The 18,276-nt window shown below is 37.1% G+C and overlaps 2 protein-coding genes and 1 pseudogene across 6 annotated transcripts; 2 read left to right on the top strand and 1 right to left on the bottom strand.

Annotated features, from left to right (window-relative positions):
- Positions 1-5,632, top strand: LOC147496098 (fantom protein). Of its 3 annotated transcripts, XM_086564869.1 has the most exons (4): positions 38-816; positions 4,559-4,632; positions 5,048-5,144; positions 5,221-5,632. In XM_086564869.1, exons 1-4 carry the CDS (start codon positions 94-96, stop codon positions 5,425-5,427), a joined length of 1,101 nt encoding a protein of 366 aa, XP_086420995.1. In that variant the 5' UTR covers positions 38-93; the 3' UTR covers positions 5,428-5,632. The 3 variants fall into 3 exon arrangements, with proteins under 3 accessions (XP_086420998.1, XP_086420995.1, XP_086420997.1); XM_086564872.1 differs by lacking the exon at positions 5,048-5,144 and having other exon boundaries at positions 1-816; XM_086564871.1 differs by lacking the exons at positions 4,559-4,632; positions 5,048-5,144.
- Positions 5,633-5,785: 153 nt separating this feature from the next.
- On the top strand, positions 5,786-12,925 carry LOC147496097 (beta-1,6-galactosyltransferase GALT31A-like; annotated as a pseudogene). The gene is made up of 11 exons (XR_015197970.1): positions 5,786-6,246; positions 7,444-7,546; positions 7,630-7,691; positions 7,868-8,078; positions 8,206-8,268; positions 8,360-8,432; positions 8,541-8,664; positions 8,760-8,847; positions 9,319-9,461; positions 9,547-9,642; positions 11,773-12,925. The product of XR_015197970.1 is annotated as a beta-1,6-galactosyltransferase GALT31A-like (transcript).
- On the bottom strand, positions 12,182-16,690 carry LOC147496096 (putative lysophospholipase BODYGUARD 3). 2 transcript variants are annotated; one of them, XM_086564868.1, is made up of 4 exons: positions 15,630-16,690; positions 15,197-15,522; positions 14,922-15,121; positions 12,182-13,102 (listed from the first exon to the last, which is right to left on the bottom strand). In XM_086564868.1, the coding sequence occupies exons 1-4, from the start codon at positions 16,228-16,230 to the stop codon at positions 13,081-13,083; spliced, it is 1,149 nt and encodes a 382-aa protein (XP_086420994.1). In that variant the 5' UTR covers positions 16,231-16,690; the 3' UTR covers positions 12,182-13,080. The 2 variants fall into 2 exon arrangements, with proteins under 2 accessions (XP_086420994.1, XP_086420993.1); XM_086564867.1 differs by having other exon boundaries at positions 12,182-12,792; positions 15,630-16,681.
- Between the last annotated feature and the right edge of the window lie 1,586 nt (positions 16,691-18,276).

Genomic DNA, 18,276 nt, shown 5'->3' with positions numbered 1-18,276 from the left:
GCCAGATACTTTAGTCAACTGTCAACCAGTTTTGCTTCTTCCTTCATTTCTAGCTCACTCCTCTTTTCCTTCTCTCTCATTCCCGGTTCATTAATGTGGACCCAAAAACCAGCTTCAAACTGGTTGGACCGTCTCCGGTCCTCCAAAGGCTTCCCATTAACCAACGATCAAAATCTCGAAACTTTCCTCAACCAAAAAAACCCAAACCAAAATTCCACTCCTTCTTCTTCACAAAAAACTAAACCAGTTTCCGATATTTCGGAATCTCCGAAACAATGGTTCAGTACAATGAGTAATGTTCTTGCTGAGCTTTTCATAATGGAAGAAGATGACTCAATAAATGATAGTCAAATAGTCAAAGTGAGAAAAAGTTGTAGAAAACAGGCCAATCCTAAAGTTTGTGTTATTTCTAGAAGAAATGAAGTTAAAGTTAAAGAAAAGACACCATCTTCTTCTAATAGTGTTACTATAGTGAAGGGAAATGAAGGGGGTGAATCAAAATTGGATCTTTTGGGATATTCCAGATTGGATTTGGTTGTTATTGATACTAGTATTGATGTTTGGAAGACGGAGAAGTTGGTTTTGAGGAAAGGGGATGTTTGGAAAGTTAGGGAGAAGAAGAATTCTAGGTTGAGGAGTTTGTCTGCGTTTAAAAAGAAGAAGAGGAAGTTTAAGGAAGGTGATAAGGAAAGTGATGATGAGAAGAAGAAGAAGAAGAAATTGAAGAAATTGAAGAAGAAGAAAAAGAAAGAAATGGTTTTGCTTGCAGTGTCGGAGAAAGGTGGTGGAGAAGAATGTGGAGCGTTTGCGTTTGAGGTAACACATTTATCTGCATTTGTGTTTGATTCATTAATTTCATAGTTGGAGATAGTTTTGTTGTAGTTTAGAATTAGAAGTTGTGAATATGTTTAGAGTTTACACAATATATGCATTTATGGTTTCCTCTATATTTAGTCTAGGAAGCTTGACATTTATTGCCATTTTGCATTCCATTTGTCATGGCTTAATTCTCCCTAGTAGAAGTTGATTGAACTATATTTGAGACTAGTATTATGATTTGTATCTCGATTAGACTACATTTTGGGTGTGTACACTAGCGTGGGTGCTAGGGGGCTGGAAAGACCTTTCTGGGAACTTGTTGCTCACAGCAATAAGGAAGGAGATGGATCAACAGTTAGGGATATTAATGAGGGGAACAGGTTGAATCTGCCCTCAGGGTGAATGAAGTGAGTAATGATGAGACATGTAACTCTCTTCATTCATTGAGAAAGTGATAAGGAATAGATGGGTTCAGATGGGCGCACGTCTATAGTCTATGCTCTTTGCATAGGCGCACTTATTTCAAGTCCGTTAATTTCCACAAGTTTTAGGTTTTGTGAACCTCATAGAGGGGTAAACTAGTCTTTGGTTATTCGTGTTTTAGGTGGCCTATTTAAGGCCGCCTTTTGGGTTTGTAAAAGACACTTCTAGTTTATTCAGTTTATTTGATCAACTCCAACTTTTATCGATTCTCGGTTAGAGATTGATTATTCAGATTGTTTGCGAGTTAACGCTGCATTTCTTCTACATCAGAAAGGATCATAACCCAATGACTTTCCTGCTTTAAGAAACCAAGATGGAAAGGTAAATCACCTTTTGTTGGCAGATCTTTGGAGCCATCCATGGAAGTTTCTTTTTCTATCTGCCATTGGTTTGTTTGGGGGCATGGAACTCAAATTTTGTTAATGTCACTTTAAGTTTTTTTTGGAGTCTATTCTCTTTCTGTAGGTTGTATATTGAAAACTAATGGTTTAACTTGGCTGATGACGGGTGTATGGACCACACGTGACGATGGTAATAGAGCTCCTTTTTTGAAGAACTTGAGGATGTTAGGGCATGGTCAGACCTTTCATGGTGTTTAGAGGGAGATTTCAATGTCATTTGATTCAGTAATGAAAGGAGTGGTGCAGATAGGATAACAAATTACATGCTTATGTTCGTTGAGTTTGGCTCAAGGAATGCTTTATGGGATTCCCTCTAAATGGTGTGTTAAATACTTGGTCTGGCTGTATAGTTTTGGCCATAATTGATAGGTTTCTCGCTTCAATCAAGTGGGATGAGCATTTCAGTCTGGATAAGGAGCCTGCTCAACCAAAACTTATTTCTGATTATAGAGTAAATGTCTTAGATTGCTCTAAATCGTCATGTCCTTTCTTTTCTTTTTCTTTTTGAGCTCATGTGGTTCGAGGATTCGAATTTTGTACAACTGATAGATGAGTGGTGGTCCTCTTTCTCCTTTGAGGGCTCTCCAAGTTTTGTGTGGTAGTGTTGTTTCTGAACTTTGCGTATTGAGACATTCTAATGAATGTCCAAAGGTCAAAACATAAAGCTCTAGGAAACAGTCAAACCCAAAAACTTGTGGTAAATTTAGCTTTGGGGAGTAATGGGAAAGGAAGAAAAATTGAAGGTGGTGTGTATGCAACGCCACCTTTTAGTGTAGATAATAATAGTATTGCTATAGTGAAGGAAATGGAAGGGGAGAGAAATCAAAATTGGATCTTTTGGGGAATACGAGGTTGGATTTTATGGTTGCATGAGTTTTCAGGTTTGAAAGACGGAGAATTTGGTTTTGACGAAACGGGATGTGTGGAGAGTGAGTGAGAAGGAGAATTTGAGCTTGAGGAATTTGTGGGCTTAAAAGGAAGTGGAAGTTTAGTCAGGTTGATAAAGAGAGTGATGACGAGAAGAAGAAAAATAAAGAAAGGGTTTCGCTGGTTTGTTGAATAAAGTTGGTGGAGAAGAATTTGGGGGAAAGTGAGAAACTCATGTGCATTTATATTTACTTTTGAATATGTAGCTTAGAATTAGAATCTCTGAATATGCTTAGAGTTTATGCAATTGGGGTTTTAATGGATTATGTTTCCATGTTTGATCTGTACTTCCTCGCCTTTTAGTTTAGGAACTTGACATTTATCAGTCTTTTCTTTCTATTTGTGATGGCTTACTTTTCAGTGGAAGTTGATTGAGCTATATTTAAAACTAGGCATCTCGAGTAAACTACATTTTGGGAAGGTTTGTCAACAATATTTTATTACAGATTTTATTATGTATGCATACTTAAATGTCATGAAAAAATAGTCTCAATTCAGTGTGAAGTCTTCACTAGTGTTAAACTGCTCAAGAATATGCTTTGATCGCCAGTTCAGGATTACTGTTTTTCCATTCTAAAGATCTCGCCTTCCTCTTTCCTTCCAGTTATGACCTTGTGACTTACTGAGTTCCATTTCTCCATAAATTAGGATTTTGGACTTGATTCCACATGCCTTATTTCTCAATCACATTCTCACTGCATCTTGAGTTACTGGTTGTTATGTTAATGTTAATCAATTAGCAAATCAGGCATTTTGGTCCTTTGCCCCCTTCTGTTTACTTGAGTTGTGAACCAGACCAAGGTTTGTTGTGAACTTCTTGAATTCCTGCTTTCAATCTCAAATTTTTTTACCCAAAGCCTCCAGTGGGGAGTGGGGCTCAGCATTTGAGAAGAAAATTGTGTGTGTGTGTGTGGGGGCAAGCCCTCATGTACTTTTCCTGCGAGAGTATATGATGCATTAATGAACCTGGTCCCTTTTGCTCTTCTTTGGGATTATGGTTGAAAACTAATTAGTCTTCTTTCAAGAAGGAAGGAAGAGATTCATATGGTGTACCCCGTGTTATTAAAGGATTGCTTTTATTTATGCATGAAAGTTGGAAGACTTAGATGCCATACTTGAGGGATTTCTCACTTCATTTCTGCATGTCCTCTCATCCACGTCCAGTGATCTTTCAATTACCTTAATAAAGTTGCTTTATCTCAAAGAAAAACGTATGTAGTTCAGGAAAAGAACAGTCAGTTTGTTGTTGGAGTTTGAATTTAAACTTTAGGGTTGACTCATTCTGTCTACTCGATAGCAAAGTCACAATTACTGTTGGTAATGCTCAATCTGTTAATAAAAGTGATTTGTGAAAACTAACATGATAGAATTAAGTCACATTGACAAAGGTACGCATGTTGGTGTCTGACATGGCGACCTATATCAAGTAGGACACAACAACACAGCCAATTTAAAAGAAAACTATTACTATTCTTTAGTTACACAACCAATTCTTGGGATCAAAACCTTAGAAAGTGCCTCCCTACATGTAAATAATTATGACGTGGCACATCGTGGAGTTGTAACTATGTTAATAGATTATGTTCTTAGCTGTTTTAGGGTATAGAAGAAACCCTCGTTTGATATTGTATGAACAATGTATCTGTGTGTCCAACACGGATGTTTCTAAATGCAAGTAACTTTTGTGAGATATTCATGTTTAGACATGTCAGTACTTGCACATTTGGATTTGATGTATGTATTCCCTCCCCTCCCCCCTGGTTGTGCACCCATGTGTCTGAATCTTTGTTCTTTTGGTAAATGCAAGTAACTTTTTAGCCAGATCAGAGTTTATTTTTGTTATATTTGATAAAATTATTTTCATGAAAGCCTGAATGTAAAGTTTCCGTCCTCAGATTTGCCAATCTTCTTCATCATACCTTGTGCAGGGTTGTACGCAGAATAGCACTGTGGTTGCAAACAGTGACAGCCAACATAATCAGGACCAAATTCCTTTAAAGAGGCAAGTTGTGTTGGCACTATAGTGTTGTTAAAACAGTGGGAAAAGCTGCTAGTTTTTTATTCATTTGTTTCTCAAAGATGAAGTATGTGAAACATTTTTGCACCAAATGCCCAAGTGCATCTATAGGCCAGTGTTGGCCCATATTGAATTTCATCAGGATTGGCATCTGGTGAAGAGGTTTCTATTTCACCATCATATTATATCCTCAATACAAAAATAGGTAATCAGGATGGGTATGTGGTTTCTAGTGAAGATGTTGTTTTGTTGATAAGGATGATCAATCATGGTAGGATCACCTTACCAAAAATAATTCACACATTGAACTCTGTATAGGGCCCCGCCCTGGCTTTAGGGGCATTTGGAGCAAAAATGTTCGCTTAGCCTGTTCCTCTCAGAGGCAATCTCTTTGTTTCAGATGCCACCCAACAGACGACAGGATGTGCACATATACGATCGTAGTGGATTTTGAGATTGTATTCTGTTGCATCTCGTTGTTCCTTTCGGGACACCTGGTATAAATGGTTATGGTTATATAAAGCATATTCCATGAACTTCAGGTTTACTCAGCTTGTGATGTACGTTTTGCAGGTTTCAGTTTTCCAGATCCCCTTAGGAAACCAGCCAAGAGAAGTTCTGGTTTTAAAGAGCAAAAATGCTTCCACAAGCAGGAAAAAAATTGACACCCCTTCTGGCTATGCAGACTTGATTCAGACAGGATTAGTTGTATATGTAATTGATCGACAGGATTACAGGAAAGCCTTCCAAAACATGAAGAAAACATTATGTTTTTGCTGACAATATAAACTGCCACAACTGTAAGCATTTTCCACATGACACAGGCATGTTTGCTATGGGTGGTTTTGGAAGCTGAGCAAAGATCTTGTTAAGTTCCAGCTTTTGGTTGTACAACATGTACATGTACTTGCCTAAACAGAAAGTTCGTTTATGTAAAAATTATCAATATAACTGGTTGTTAACAAGCAGAAGCTCTTTACATGCAGTTCCTTCTTATTGAGTGTGTAACTTGTAGTTGAGGCCTTGTTTTGTTGTAGTCGCTAATCACTATAGCAACCAGTATTGACAGTAGCTTGTGGCTTCTGCATGCTCCCACAAACAAAAATCCAAAGCCTAAACAACAGCGACGACCACAACATCAACATGTTTGCCGTCAAATTGCCACCACCATAAATGTGGCATATGAAACAGTACATAACATAGAAATTTCTTGATATTTTACAGCAAAATATCATTCGTTTCACGTGCACAACAATCATAATATGTCTCGAACTTTGCAGAGAGACGTTGTTTTGTTTTTAGCTGTTTTAAAGTGTTCACTTTTCACATCCATGTCAGCAACCTTTTGCCTCATACTTATTAAAATATGAAAGAAAAGGCTTCATTCCTAAGTTATGATGATGATGAGTATCTGAACCAGTAGTAGTAGTAGTTGTACTTTGAGGAAAAGAGAAGACACCATTATTAGTAGTGTACGTAAATTGGTCTGATGCCTGGGCATAGACACCAAAAGGGAGGAGGAGGAGGTGGAGTTTCAACGAGATGGGTTTCTTTATTATGCATTTCTAGCTTCTGCTTAGGTGCTCTACTCATTAACAGGTCCTTCTTCCTTTCTTTCTCTCTCTCTCTGGATCTACTAAATGACAACTAGCTTTACAGTGTCTATCTTATATTTACTTTATATGTCACTAGTTCTTGCAGTTTTAGCTAAATGGGTATTTGGGTATTGGTGAAAGTTTACATTTTGATGTATAATGCCAATTTTCATTTGTTGAGTTTTCTTGCTGGGCTATTGCATTATCTGTTGTAATACATTTGTTTAATGATAATATCTAGATTATGTCTCCTTTGTGTTGCTTTAGTAGTAGTAGTAGAAGGGAGCTTTGGTTTTGTGAAACTATAGTGCTCATTAAGGAATAGGCCGCAATGACTTCTTTGCCTTTGGTTTTCAATTCTGAGAGTAATTATTGTTAATTTATACACATTCTTCTGACCACATTGGTGAGATATAAAAACCAACTTATTTGACTTGTAATTTAGTCCTAGAAGATCAAAGGTGTTTTTCAAAAGATTTAGGTGAGTTTACCATTCGACCACTTTTGGACTGAGTTCCGATTGCTGGAGGACGACTAAACTAAACTTCATGACCTGGAGTGTGATAAATAGGTTTTGGAGCCTTATTAACAAACTATTGAATGAATAACTAAAGCAACATCTAGCAGGAGTTAAGAGTCTATTTTCGCTTCCATCACCAGGACACTAGGTTTGGAGTTTCTTACTCAACTCTAGAAGTTGACAGATAGTCCCTGTTTTATGGCATAGAATGGGAACATGAAGTGTAAAATTTGGTCAGGAATCTTTCCTTGACTACTTTTGCACCTTAACACGGTAAACAGTTCAGCTTCAAGAGCTTAATTTCATTGGAACTCAGACTGTTCTGCAAAGTAATACATACATGTGAATCATACTCTTACCATGGGCTTTAGTGCTTCCAAGGTGTTAAGTAACTCAATCCGCATGTTGGGTTAGCAACTCTGCATGTATAGACAACCGAGCTATGCGCCTATGCATATATTTTTTATGACATGGAGAGATATAGACTTTAGTACTCAGGAAAGTAATAGAATGCAGTTTTAGGTTCATGGTGCAAATTATAAGTTTGGTTCATTGTATCACCCACAAATAATTTTTAGGCATGTTTGCATTTTATTTTAATTTTTTTATCAAAAGGCACCTCTTACTTGTATATTGTTTTTAACCAAATGGATTTTGATGACTATTCTTTGTCTTGTGTAGATTATGGGATTTTCCTGATCCAGTTGAACTAGATGAAAAGGCTTCATCCATAAATTCAAGTCAAAGGAGAGAACTGCTTCCAGCAATTAATTGTGAAAAGAAGGCAAGTCCTAGCTCTGTAGCTCGTAGGAAACATTTCCCCATTCAAGCTTCGATGCATGTACTAACATACTTGGTCTTTTATAGGAAACTTCAATTCATCCAGGGGAAATTCTCGATCAAGTGTCACAAACACATAATGTAATCATGTAACGTTCTATATTCCTCCTAGTAATTTGTGGTTTCTACGAGACAACCCTACCTGTTTAATTCCTCATATCCTTTTTTAATGTTTCAATTTAAATTATCTCCAGAAAAAATTTGGTGACATTAGAATTTGAGATGTATATAATATATTTTTACACATGCACTTGACAACAATCAGGAATTTAGATAAGACAATCTCGCCGTTGGAGATGCGGCTAGCCACCGCTAGAGCTGCGAAAGCAAACAATCATGGCTTATCTGCTATGGTTTCAAAGCTAAGGACCGAACAATCTGAAGAAAGACAAAAAGTTTTCTTTGTTATGGGAATCATGACAGCGTTCAGCAGCAGAAAACGAGAGATTCTATCAGACAGACTTGGATGCCACTAGGTACAATGAATATAAACTTTCAACTCATGTACTATCTACTCTGTGCCTGTTTGTTAATACATCTGATGTTGGGATAATCGTTTCAATTTTCATTTATTTATGAAATTTGTCCTTATATTATGGCTAGGAGAAGAATTAAGAAAGTTGGAGAATCTAAAGGGAATTTAATGCGGTTTGTTATTGGCCACAGGTAGTATAATTTGGCTGAAAGCTATGACACGATCTACATGCTTTGTTAATGTTTACAACAGAATATGATACATCTGTTTTTCTCACTCTAGTGCAACCCCAGGTGGTGTCTTGGATCGTGCCATTGATGCAGAAGAAGAGCAGCATCATGATTTTTTGAGACTGGTTGGTTTAGCCTTTCATTTTCGAGAAGTCTGATACAATACACGATTTTGCTTCTATCATTTTGTTCATCTTACATGTCAATGCATATAAGGAATATTTATCCTGCAGGACCATGTCGAAGGATACCCAATGAAGTTGCCATCAAAGACCCAAATATACTTCTCCACAGCTGTGCAACAGTGGGATGCTGATTTTTATGTTAAAGTTGATGACGATGTGCATGTCAATCCTGGTAAGTGGTTTTACATTGTTATCCATATCTGAAATTTTGGAACAAAATGAATGAGCATAAAAGTGGAGAATTTACTTGTTCATAATGTATGACAGGTGTCTTAGGATCAACTCTGGCACGCCATAGGTCAAAAGCCCGTGTCTACATGGGATGCATGAAGTCTGGTCCTGTCCTAGCACAAAAGTAAACCACTGAATCATGTAATTACTTTCCAGTAGAGATCAAAGTTTATTTAGAGTTTCTTTGATTAATGGGAAAATAATCAAAATATTGGTAATTGGTGAAGAATTTTTGTTTTTCTCTCATTCGAAAACTGATTTTTATTTTTGTTGTTGTTTTTTTGCAGACCCCTATCTGCATTAATTTCTTAAGTTAACACTTACGGCTGGAAATCCTTTCCTCCCTCAGATTTTTCAGTAATACAAAGAGAAAATCAACCAAAACAAACCAAGATTACATGCTAACCAAATATATACGAAATACAAACAGTTGATTGCACTACAAACAAAATTTCCAATGTCATTCTCCAAAATAAATTTAAAAAGTAAATTCAGCAATCTTTTCCCATTTGTAAATCTCATTATAATATCTCTGTCTATGTTATATTTATGTTTCAATAGACATGCTGAATAGAATGATGCCTTTATTTTGCAGAAGTGTGAAGTACCATGAACCAGAATACTGGAAATTTGGTGTTGAGGGAAATAAGTATTTCAGGCACGAAAGCAGGGCAGTTTGCGTACTTTCTAAAGATTTAGCTACCTATATATCAGTTAACCGTAAGCTTGATCTCCATAACATTATTTCCTTTATCAACAGGATCCTGAAGGCTAAAACTTTTTTAGATGCAATGATGCTTTCTCTGGCAGGCACATACTCCACAGATAATGAATGAAGATGTCTCTTTGGGCTCTTGGTTCATTGGTCTAAATGTTGAGCATATTGATGATCGTACACTCTGTTGTGGAACTCCACCTGGTAAGATCATCAAATCGATCATATCTTCTCCTTTGGTTCTGTACAAGCTCGATTAAGAAAATAGGTTGCAATACGCATGGCACTGTGTTAACACAAGTATTCATGTCTTCAAGTTCAAAGTTTCAATTCAAGGACTTGACTTCCGCCATAAAAGGTTATAAAGTCATTTGTGTCCTCTTGGGAAACTGAAGTATAATTCTGATGGGGACCTTCTTTGGAAGACCAATTAAAGATATGCCGAATGCACACCATTGATTGTGTGTTGAGATGTTGGTTCTGTTGTGCTTCTTGATGCACAAATCTATGGTCATTGGGTAGAGAATGCGCGGTTACCTTAGCACTGAGATGCATTGTGATTTGTGCACAATCACAATCAGTAAGTGTGCATTCGGCAGTGTCCTAGATAGGAGAATCTGGAGTTCATCTTTGCATTGAGATGCAAAGATTTGTATTTTTGTGCCTTTTGTTGCACAATCAATGGTGTGCAATGAGCATTCTCCTAGATAAGAGAATGCAGCAGTCACTGTAAGATTTTGTTACAATTATAATATGTTCTGTATGAAATTGAATTGGTGAAAAATCTTTGATTTCATCATTTTGTTATAAACGTGTGAAAATTCTCTGACGCCTTTCCTAGGTTAACTTTTTAAAAATGTTTCTCCTTGAAAGTTCTTGAGGATGGCAAATGTTTCCCATCCCTCTCTCTATATGCTTCCTATATCTTGAACTTTCCCCTTTAAAGCGTAAGATTACCAAGTTTCCATACTTCTAAAAAACACATTGAAGATTGTATGGAGAGAGGTGCTAATGGCGTGGAATGGAATGTGAGGTTTAGGAGGGGACTTACTGATGGTGAGATTGGAAAATATGAGATTTCTTATATGAAATTTCGGAATGCGTGGTAACTTTTGAGTGGTGGATAAAAGACTGGGTGTGGGATATAAATATATAATGATATGCTTTTACGGTGAAAACAAGTTCTGGGTAAGGAATACACTTCAGTGGTGCTAGAGGAAAACAAGAGGAATCTCTAATTTCCTTATAAGCGTATTTGGAAATTTTGTATCCTGTTTAGAGCTGCTTTGTTTCGTTGGGGAGAGCCTATTTGGGTAGGATTCAAACTATTTATAACTTGAAGCGGAGGGGCATGAATTTTGATGATGTGTGCACATGTTGCAAAGTGGTGGAAGCAAATGTGGATCACCTTCTCCACTTGCCCCTTCGTCTTTGGAATTTGGACAACATTGTACCCATCTTTCAACATTCTTGGGTCCCATGTCAAATATCAAGGTTGCTTTGGGTAAGAAAATCATTTTGGGTCCACTCTTTGAGTCTTCGACTAAGGAAAATGGCTTGTGGATCATTTTCCAGACACTTTCGTATGGGACATATGAAAGAAATTTGAGGATCTTTGAGCACAAAGAAATGGACAAGCATAGGTTGATAGAGGAGGTAATAGAGTGTCTCTTTGATTGGGGGCATGTGGTAGCCCATTTTAAGGGGTGCCAAATTAATAGATATATGTGCAGTTGGGATGCGCTTGTAAGATGAGTGAACTATTGGTCTATCATTCTATTGTAACTTGGGGTCTTGGGGGAGCTTGAGTGACGTCGAGTAGTTTCTTGCTACTTGGACCCTTGACCATTGTAATCTTTGTAGTCATTATTATATTATTAATAGTTATTTTATTCTGTCGATAAAACATACATACATTCCCGCTCTTAGAAGTACATACGTAGAAAATGAATTGAAACCAAATTTTTGTGGATATGCTCTACTCACCATATATATATATGCGAAGTGTCTCTTTTGCCTTCAAACTCATTTTTAGTTTGTTAACTTTTATGTTTTATCTACCAATTTTTAGTTATTCTTTCTGAATACTTTACAATTCAATGCATTTAGCTTGAAATACCTTCTTTTTCTTTTTTCCCGGAACCTTTTTTAATCAGTATGAATTGAAATTGATTGAGATGACAACTTGTTAGTTGTTTCAGCTTAGTTTTTAAGCAGCTGTTCTATTGTCTTGCACATCTGGTCTAACAAGTGAACAACTAGCCTTCTTTTATCAGTATCAAAGTTTCTTCAAAGAACTGTCACCCATTTTTTGTATGTTGTTGTTTCTGACAGATTGTGAGCTGAAGGCTCAGGCAGGGAACCCCTGTGCTGCATCATTTGATTGGAGTTGCAGTGGCATTTGCAAGTCAGTGGAGAGAATGGAGGAGGTTCACCAGCGCTGTGGGGAGGGTGATGCAGCTGTATGGCATACCAGATTCTAATCTGTCAGTCATTTTTCATATAGTTTGTTGTAATCTGTATCTTTCTTTTGTATACAAAAATCAATCCATGTTCACTCATTTTTGCGGAATGAAGTCACATTATATAATGTTTATTTGTTACTGACTGCACATGAATACCTCAAAAGCTTGAATTTAAGCACACAAAAGGTACAATGATTTTAAAGATTAAAACCTCACTTGTTTGTGGTCTAGATAGGTGTCTCAGATGAGATATCGATCTATGATGCAGAAGCACTCAGTAAAATGAAACAAAGTAGTAATATACATGCTCACTTAGTCTACATATTTGCAGATTTAACAGTTAACACTTTGAGGTATTATTAATCTGTTTCCTAGAGGGGAAAAAGGAAGAAGAAGATGAAGAAAAAAAAAAAAATCATTCTTAACTTACATAATTATTACCAAAGATTACACACTGTAAAATTTCACAAGGACTAACTGAACCTCTCTTCCTTTTCTGTATCTCAGAGAGGGATTTTTTGTTTTGGTAAAGTATTGTAGTAGATAGTTTTTTCGTTATGGATCTTATCAGCTTGATTTCTTCCAAATCTCCTCCAGTTCTCTGGCAAAAACTTTCTGTCTTCCTACCACAATGGTAAGGTGATCTGTGTTCTCTATAACCTTCAATGTAGCTCGAGGGATTCTGGATTGCATGGCATAGCTGCATTCTACTGGTAAAAGCTTGTCATCCATACCATGAAAGATAGTCACTTGGCATTTTAACTGGTTACTTACTGCATCCAAGTATCTATCGACTTTTCCAGCAGTTCCACAGATGATGTTATGTAACGTATGCCATGCAGCAGTATGTGTATGGCAGAAGAATGCATCCACCAAGAATGTTCTGACCCTGTTTCAAAAACTTAGCACTGATTAGCAATATGCAGTTCACATAATAAGAAAAGAGAACGGTTACAGAATTTTTCCAACTCGCTAAGATTTTTACTACAGTTTTTGTGGTTGTTATTATTTTTTTTTTTCCCAACTGGATTATCTCTTGGCACATGATTATATGAATAGCCAGGACCAAAGAAAACGAATCTGGTCATTGTACGAAATTCTACTACTGTATCATAAAAAATAGTGACAGAGGGGGCCTTTCCTTCTCACCCAGAGCCACGTTGATCCGGCTTTGCATTCAAGGACTGGCACAGTGGCACCTGTGAACAGCATAATTACTAAGAAAGCGACTCTTTAATGAACATGGACTGCAGGAGAAAGGGGAGGCAGCTGGACCACTAATTTGACAACTAAGTCCAACCAAAGAGATCCGGTGACCAACCAAGTGGAATGGCAATCTACTTCAATGTGGGAACTTTCAACAACAGAATGACCAACTGTCAACCTTAATGTATAATATAGATTTTTCTTGAGTTGACTAAATTCATTAGAAAATCTATTAGTTCTTATGCATAGTCGGCACCTTGTACAGGTGATCCATTACCATTTAAAATGTGGGGCTCCTTTGGGATTGGGATTCAGCAGATTCAGATTTATTGAACATATTGATTGAAACAGTTGGATGAATGTATATCAGGTCGACAAAAACTTTGCAGTTTGCACCTTAAAATGTTTTAGCTCTAAATTTAAATTGGCTTTGGTGGTATTTTCTTTTCAAGAAACATAGCAATAATAATAACTAATGATCATACTGAGGATTGGCATACTTAATTATATACATCCTACGAGAACTGACGATGCGATACTCAATTATAACTAGTTTTAGTACCCCGTTTGTCTAAATTTTATCATCGTTTTAAGGAAAGAAACAGTAATATAAGAAGGGTTAAGTAGTATTACCCCCTACTAGATGAGCCAATTAGGATTTTCCTTATTAGATGGGAAATTAGGGTCTCTCCGCAAACACACGGTCAATTTGGTTTGACTGTTAACTTTTAAATAAAATGACTGGAAATGACACAATTGCCCCCACTTAATGAAAATTGAACATTTTCTTTTTGAAAATAATGAGGATATTTGTGTCATTTTCAGTTGTTTGATTTGAAAATTAACGATCAATCCAAATTACCGTGTGTGTAGGGGGAGACCCTAATTTCCCATCTAATTGGGAGAATCCTAATTGGCTCATCTAGTGGGGGTAATACTACTTAACCCATATAAGAAATGAAAAACAGTCATCTTATGTGTAAAATATCAATTCTTAGTTCTTTTGGTTTTAGAAGCATGTGTGAGACTTGAAGATGGTGTAAATGTGTAATGCAGAAAGGAAGTTCGGAGGAAATGCTCGAGTTAAGAGGGTTGCAGAAGCAGTCAGGTAACCGTAAAGGCGACCATTAATTGGATTAGTACTTTTGTACAATTGTACCTCTAGTTCTACATAAATATGACCTTAGTCTATTGTACGTGGTGAACGGGAAGTGCACAAACGAGGATATTGGCACTGTGTTAGCCCAATCTAAACCTTATAAAGAAGTAAATTTTGAGTACAATGGTCCATGACGACTCTTCATGGTAGGTACAAGGATGGTAAACTGTTATACCTTACTGAGTCATTTGATCAATGATCGCCAACTGTGCCCAATAAGAGTTTTTCGTGATGTTGGGAGTCATGGAAAAGAGCACTTCTAAGTTGACTACCAGAAACTGACTCTATACATTGAAGTGCATATCATTATATGAAGCAATAGTGGGCTTGTATTAATTACTAGCTAGATGGAAAAGGCATTTAAACATTAGTCTGGATTTCTGGTGAGATGTTCCACCTAGCAATACAACAGTATTGCAGAAAATTTTCATGGCTGGGGTGTCACTAAATGTCATACTGACTAATAATAAATACATTCTAAGGGCCTATGGGCATATTATCCATTAACATCAATACCTAACTAAAGTTTCCATCAAATAAAGTCAGGGCACCACATCATTTCCTCGTGATCTAATACATAACATAATCAAAGGGGCTTTTATTGACGTAACCATAATATTATAGTTTTTTTGTTGTTGTTAAGATTGGATTACCTGTTTCTAGTGATAAGTTTGGTGAGAAACTCCCAAGTCCGGTGGTTCTTGGAGACCAACAAGCAGGCAGTTCGGTTGATGTGTTCGTACCAACAAGCTAGTGATGAGCCGAAAGTCATTATCGGCCACACTCGTCGTGGTGCAACTCTTCGCATTACGTATTGCGTCGGTTGTTCTCCCTTAGGAACCGGGAAATATGGCTGCAACGTTATTCATAAACCATGTGTTAAACCCTTGATTAATTACATGAATTATATGAGAAAATGAAAACTTACCGGTGCAAGTATTGTTAATGACTTTATAGCTCCGGGATATCTAGCTGCCATAGCAAGGGCCAAAATACTGCCTAATGAATGTGCTACTATATGAAATGACTTCACTTTGTGTTGATCAAGAACGCGGTCGATCATGTCAATGTGCTCTCTTAATGTGTAGAGTGAGTCTTTTGGCTTGGGGCTCCTTCCAAAACCTAATAAATCTATAGCAATCAATCTATATGATGATTTTGTATCATCGGAAAAGTTGGGGAAGAGCGTTTCGGTCCAAAATGCAGATGAAGAGATGAATCCGTGGATGAATAACACATCTTCACACACATTACCTACAGTTCCAATCACAAGATTAGTACCATCATGTGCAAAATACAAAATCCTTGAAAATGTTCTAGTTACTGTTTATTTGTTCTTTGGCTTTGTTTTTATAAATTACCTTTGCCTCCTTCAATTTTCACAAAGAGACTGTCCTTGCAAGAAGAGCTCCAGGAATTGCAAGTGTTGCAATCACAGTCAGACCATCTTGGAATGGCATGAGATTCTGGCCTTCCACTCTTCCCTTGCAGCATCTCAATAATGGTAGAATTAACTGTGAAAGTTGATCTTATTGTGCCATCATTCTTAACCTTCTTGTGAGACCGGATCCTTGATGTCCCTGCCAACTTTAACTTCTTCAGCTCCTTCGCCGTGGACTTCCATATATCCGAAACAAATGAAGGCCGAGTGTATAGAGTGTCTGATATATCCTCTAGTTGCAACTTATTACTTGAACTAAGGGACACTATTTTCGACTGTCCTTGTTCAGATAGTAATATCTTACCACTACTTTTAATGGCTTCTTTGGGTGATGAACAATAACATGGTTTCCATTCACCCTCCATGAAGAAATCAAGTACCTTAAAGACAACACAAAGAGTGATATCAAGAATGTCGAGAACAGAGAAGACTATGAAGCTCACAACTTCATTTACAAATCTCCCTACTAACATCAACACTGATATTGTCCTACCCTTCACTTCCATTTGAAGAACCAACATTCCCGACTAACAAGAACGTTGCAGCTTTCACTTGGTCAGTTGCAACTTTTGCAAAGGTCTTATTATGAAGGCACCCAAGTGGTATAACACAACCAAATCTAGTTGATGGACAGAGTGTCTATCAGAAGACTTGGTTATATGATTAATTTAGATATTCAGAGAGTGTATACCACCCAATGAAGCAAAACTTGGGTTTTTATTCTAACTGTGGAAGCTAGAAATATTCATAGAATGCATCCCCACATTGCACTGCTCCCCTTGACAACAAAATAGCAAGGCTTCATTAATCATAAAGCGTGTGAGTGAGTGCTTTGTCTTTAAAGCTAGGACTTTGGGTGTGGTGGTAGGGTGAAGGGGTGGAAGGGGGGGGTGGAGATAGTGAGGGAATATTGTGTCAATATGGGTGAGTTTTTGACAGGCAGTAGCGGCTAGCAGATAAATGAATTCATTGTCATTAAAATGGTTTGTTGGCAAAAGAGAAGGGGTAGTTGGTGGTTGAACCTATGAAGAACAAATGACGATATCTAGCCTAGCAAATATATAGGATTACTACATGCAAGTCTTGAATATAAATTAGTATTTACCTAAAGCACACTGTATCACTACATCAAGAATAAACTCTCTGTTAACTATTTTTACCTATCACCTATAGTTTTTAATGTATGGGATACCTCATCCCCTAATTTCAAAATTAGTAGTTGAATGTTGATCTTGAGTTCATCTATCTACAAATTCGGCATTTAGGGAATTAGTCGATACTCACTGAGACATCTGCTGAACTTTTGCTTCTTCACACCACACAATGTCACTAACTAACGTCGCGCCACGGCACATCAGCCTGATGTGACGCGTGAGGAGGTACATAATTCTACGTCTAGGGGCGTGGAGTATATTCAAGCACAGAACGCATGGTTGAACTAGGGGGTTCCGTGATTGAAGTTCAGTTAACAATTCTGGGGATGCAAATCCTTTAGTTTGGACAGTGTTCTACCTAATTACCAATACAGTGGAGTTTTTCCAAATCTTTAAAGGATGGTGTGAAGGGACCTATATTCAATTACGTAAGCTATGGCAAATGGCAGGTAAGAACTACAAATTACGACATGGTTCGATAACGGTTTGTTCCACACTAGATGGAGTAAGAATTAAGAACTTCACAAGCTACCCCAGGGTTGGATTTTTATGAATTTAATTTAGAATAAAGCCAAACTTGAAGAACCATATTCCCCAACTTAACAGTATATTTTGAGAAGGTAAAACATTCACAAAACTCCATACTCTGCTATCAAATTAGCCTTGTGGGGAATTGGTCCTTGGTACTTTGCTTTGGCGTATTAGCTACGACAATTTAAGGACTTCAGCAGATCTTTAATGCAAAGGGATATACAGTATGACTATAAGGAGATGAGAGCGTCCAACAATTGCGCAACATACACTAAACCATTCCGGACAGTCAATTAATTAATTGTGACAAAGTACATGAAAAGCAGTTCATCAAGAGGGAGGAAAAATGAGAGATGACATAAATTGATTAGAGAATAAGATATTGTACATTTGTACTATCTTTGTCGTTTGGTCTGTTAAGTAAATCTACTTCAATACTTCAATACAATGGCCATTTTGCCATTTTGCTTAGTATATGACATAGTTTCAAATCACCCTTAAAATGGTGAGTAGAGACCATGTATTACAAGTACATGTGATTCACATAATTTCCTTTTCATGGAATCCCCATCTATAATTTAGATATCTCAACTCTCTAGTATTTCCTCAGTCTTCCAACATTAATCATCAAAAGGATCGATAAACTTTCAATAAAAATTTAGAAACAAGAGGTAAACCTGACCATAGACTATGAGACATGCTATATTTGTATAGGAATTGTTGGATTAGTAATTGTTCTCGAGAGTCAAGATACTTGCAATAGCTGTTGCTGTATAGGCATTTTGATAACCGTAATGGACCAAGACCTGATGTCAATTGGAATCCGGCCGGTCAAGTTGTATATCACACACAAACAATACCATGAAAGAGAGAAAATCTTGA

The sequence above is a fragment of the Coptis chinensis genome, chromosome 6 (genome assembly GCF_015680905.1).
Source record: "Coptis chinensis isolate HL-2020 chromosome 6, ASM1568090v1, whole genome shotgun sequence".
Lineage (NCBI taxonomy): Eukaryota > Viridiplantae > Streptophyta > Magnoliopsida > Ranunculales > Ranunculaceae > Coptis > Coptis chinensis.
This window is presented reverse-complemented; position numbering and strand designations above follow the sequence as displayed.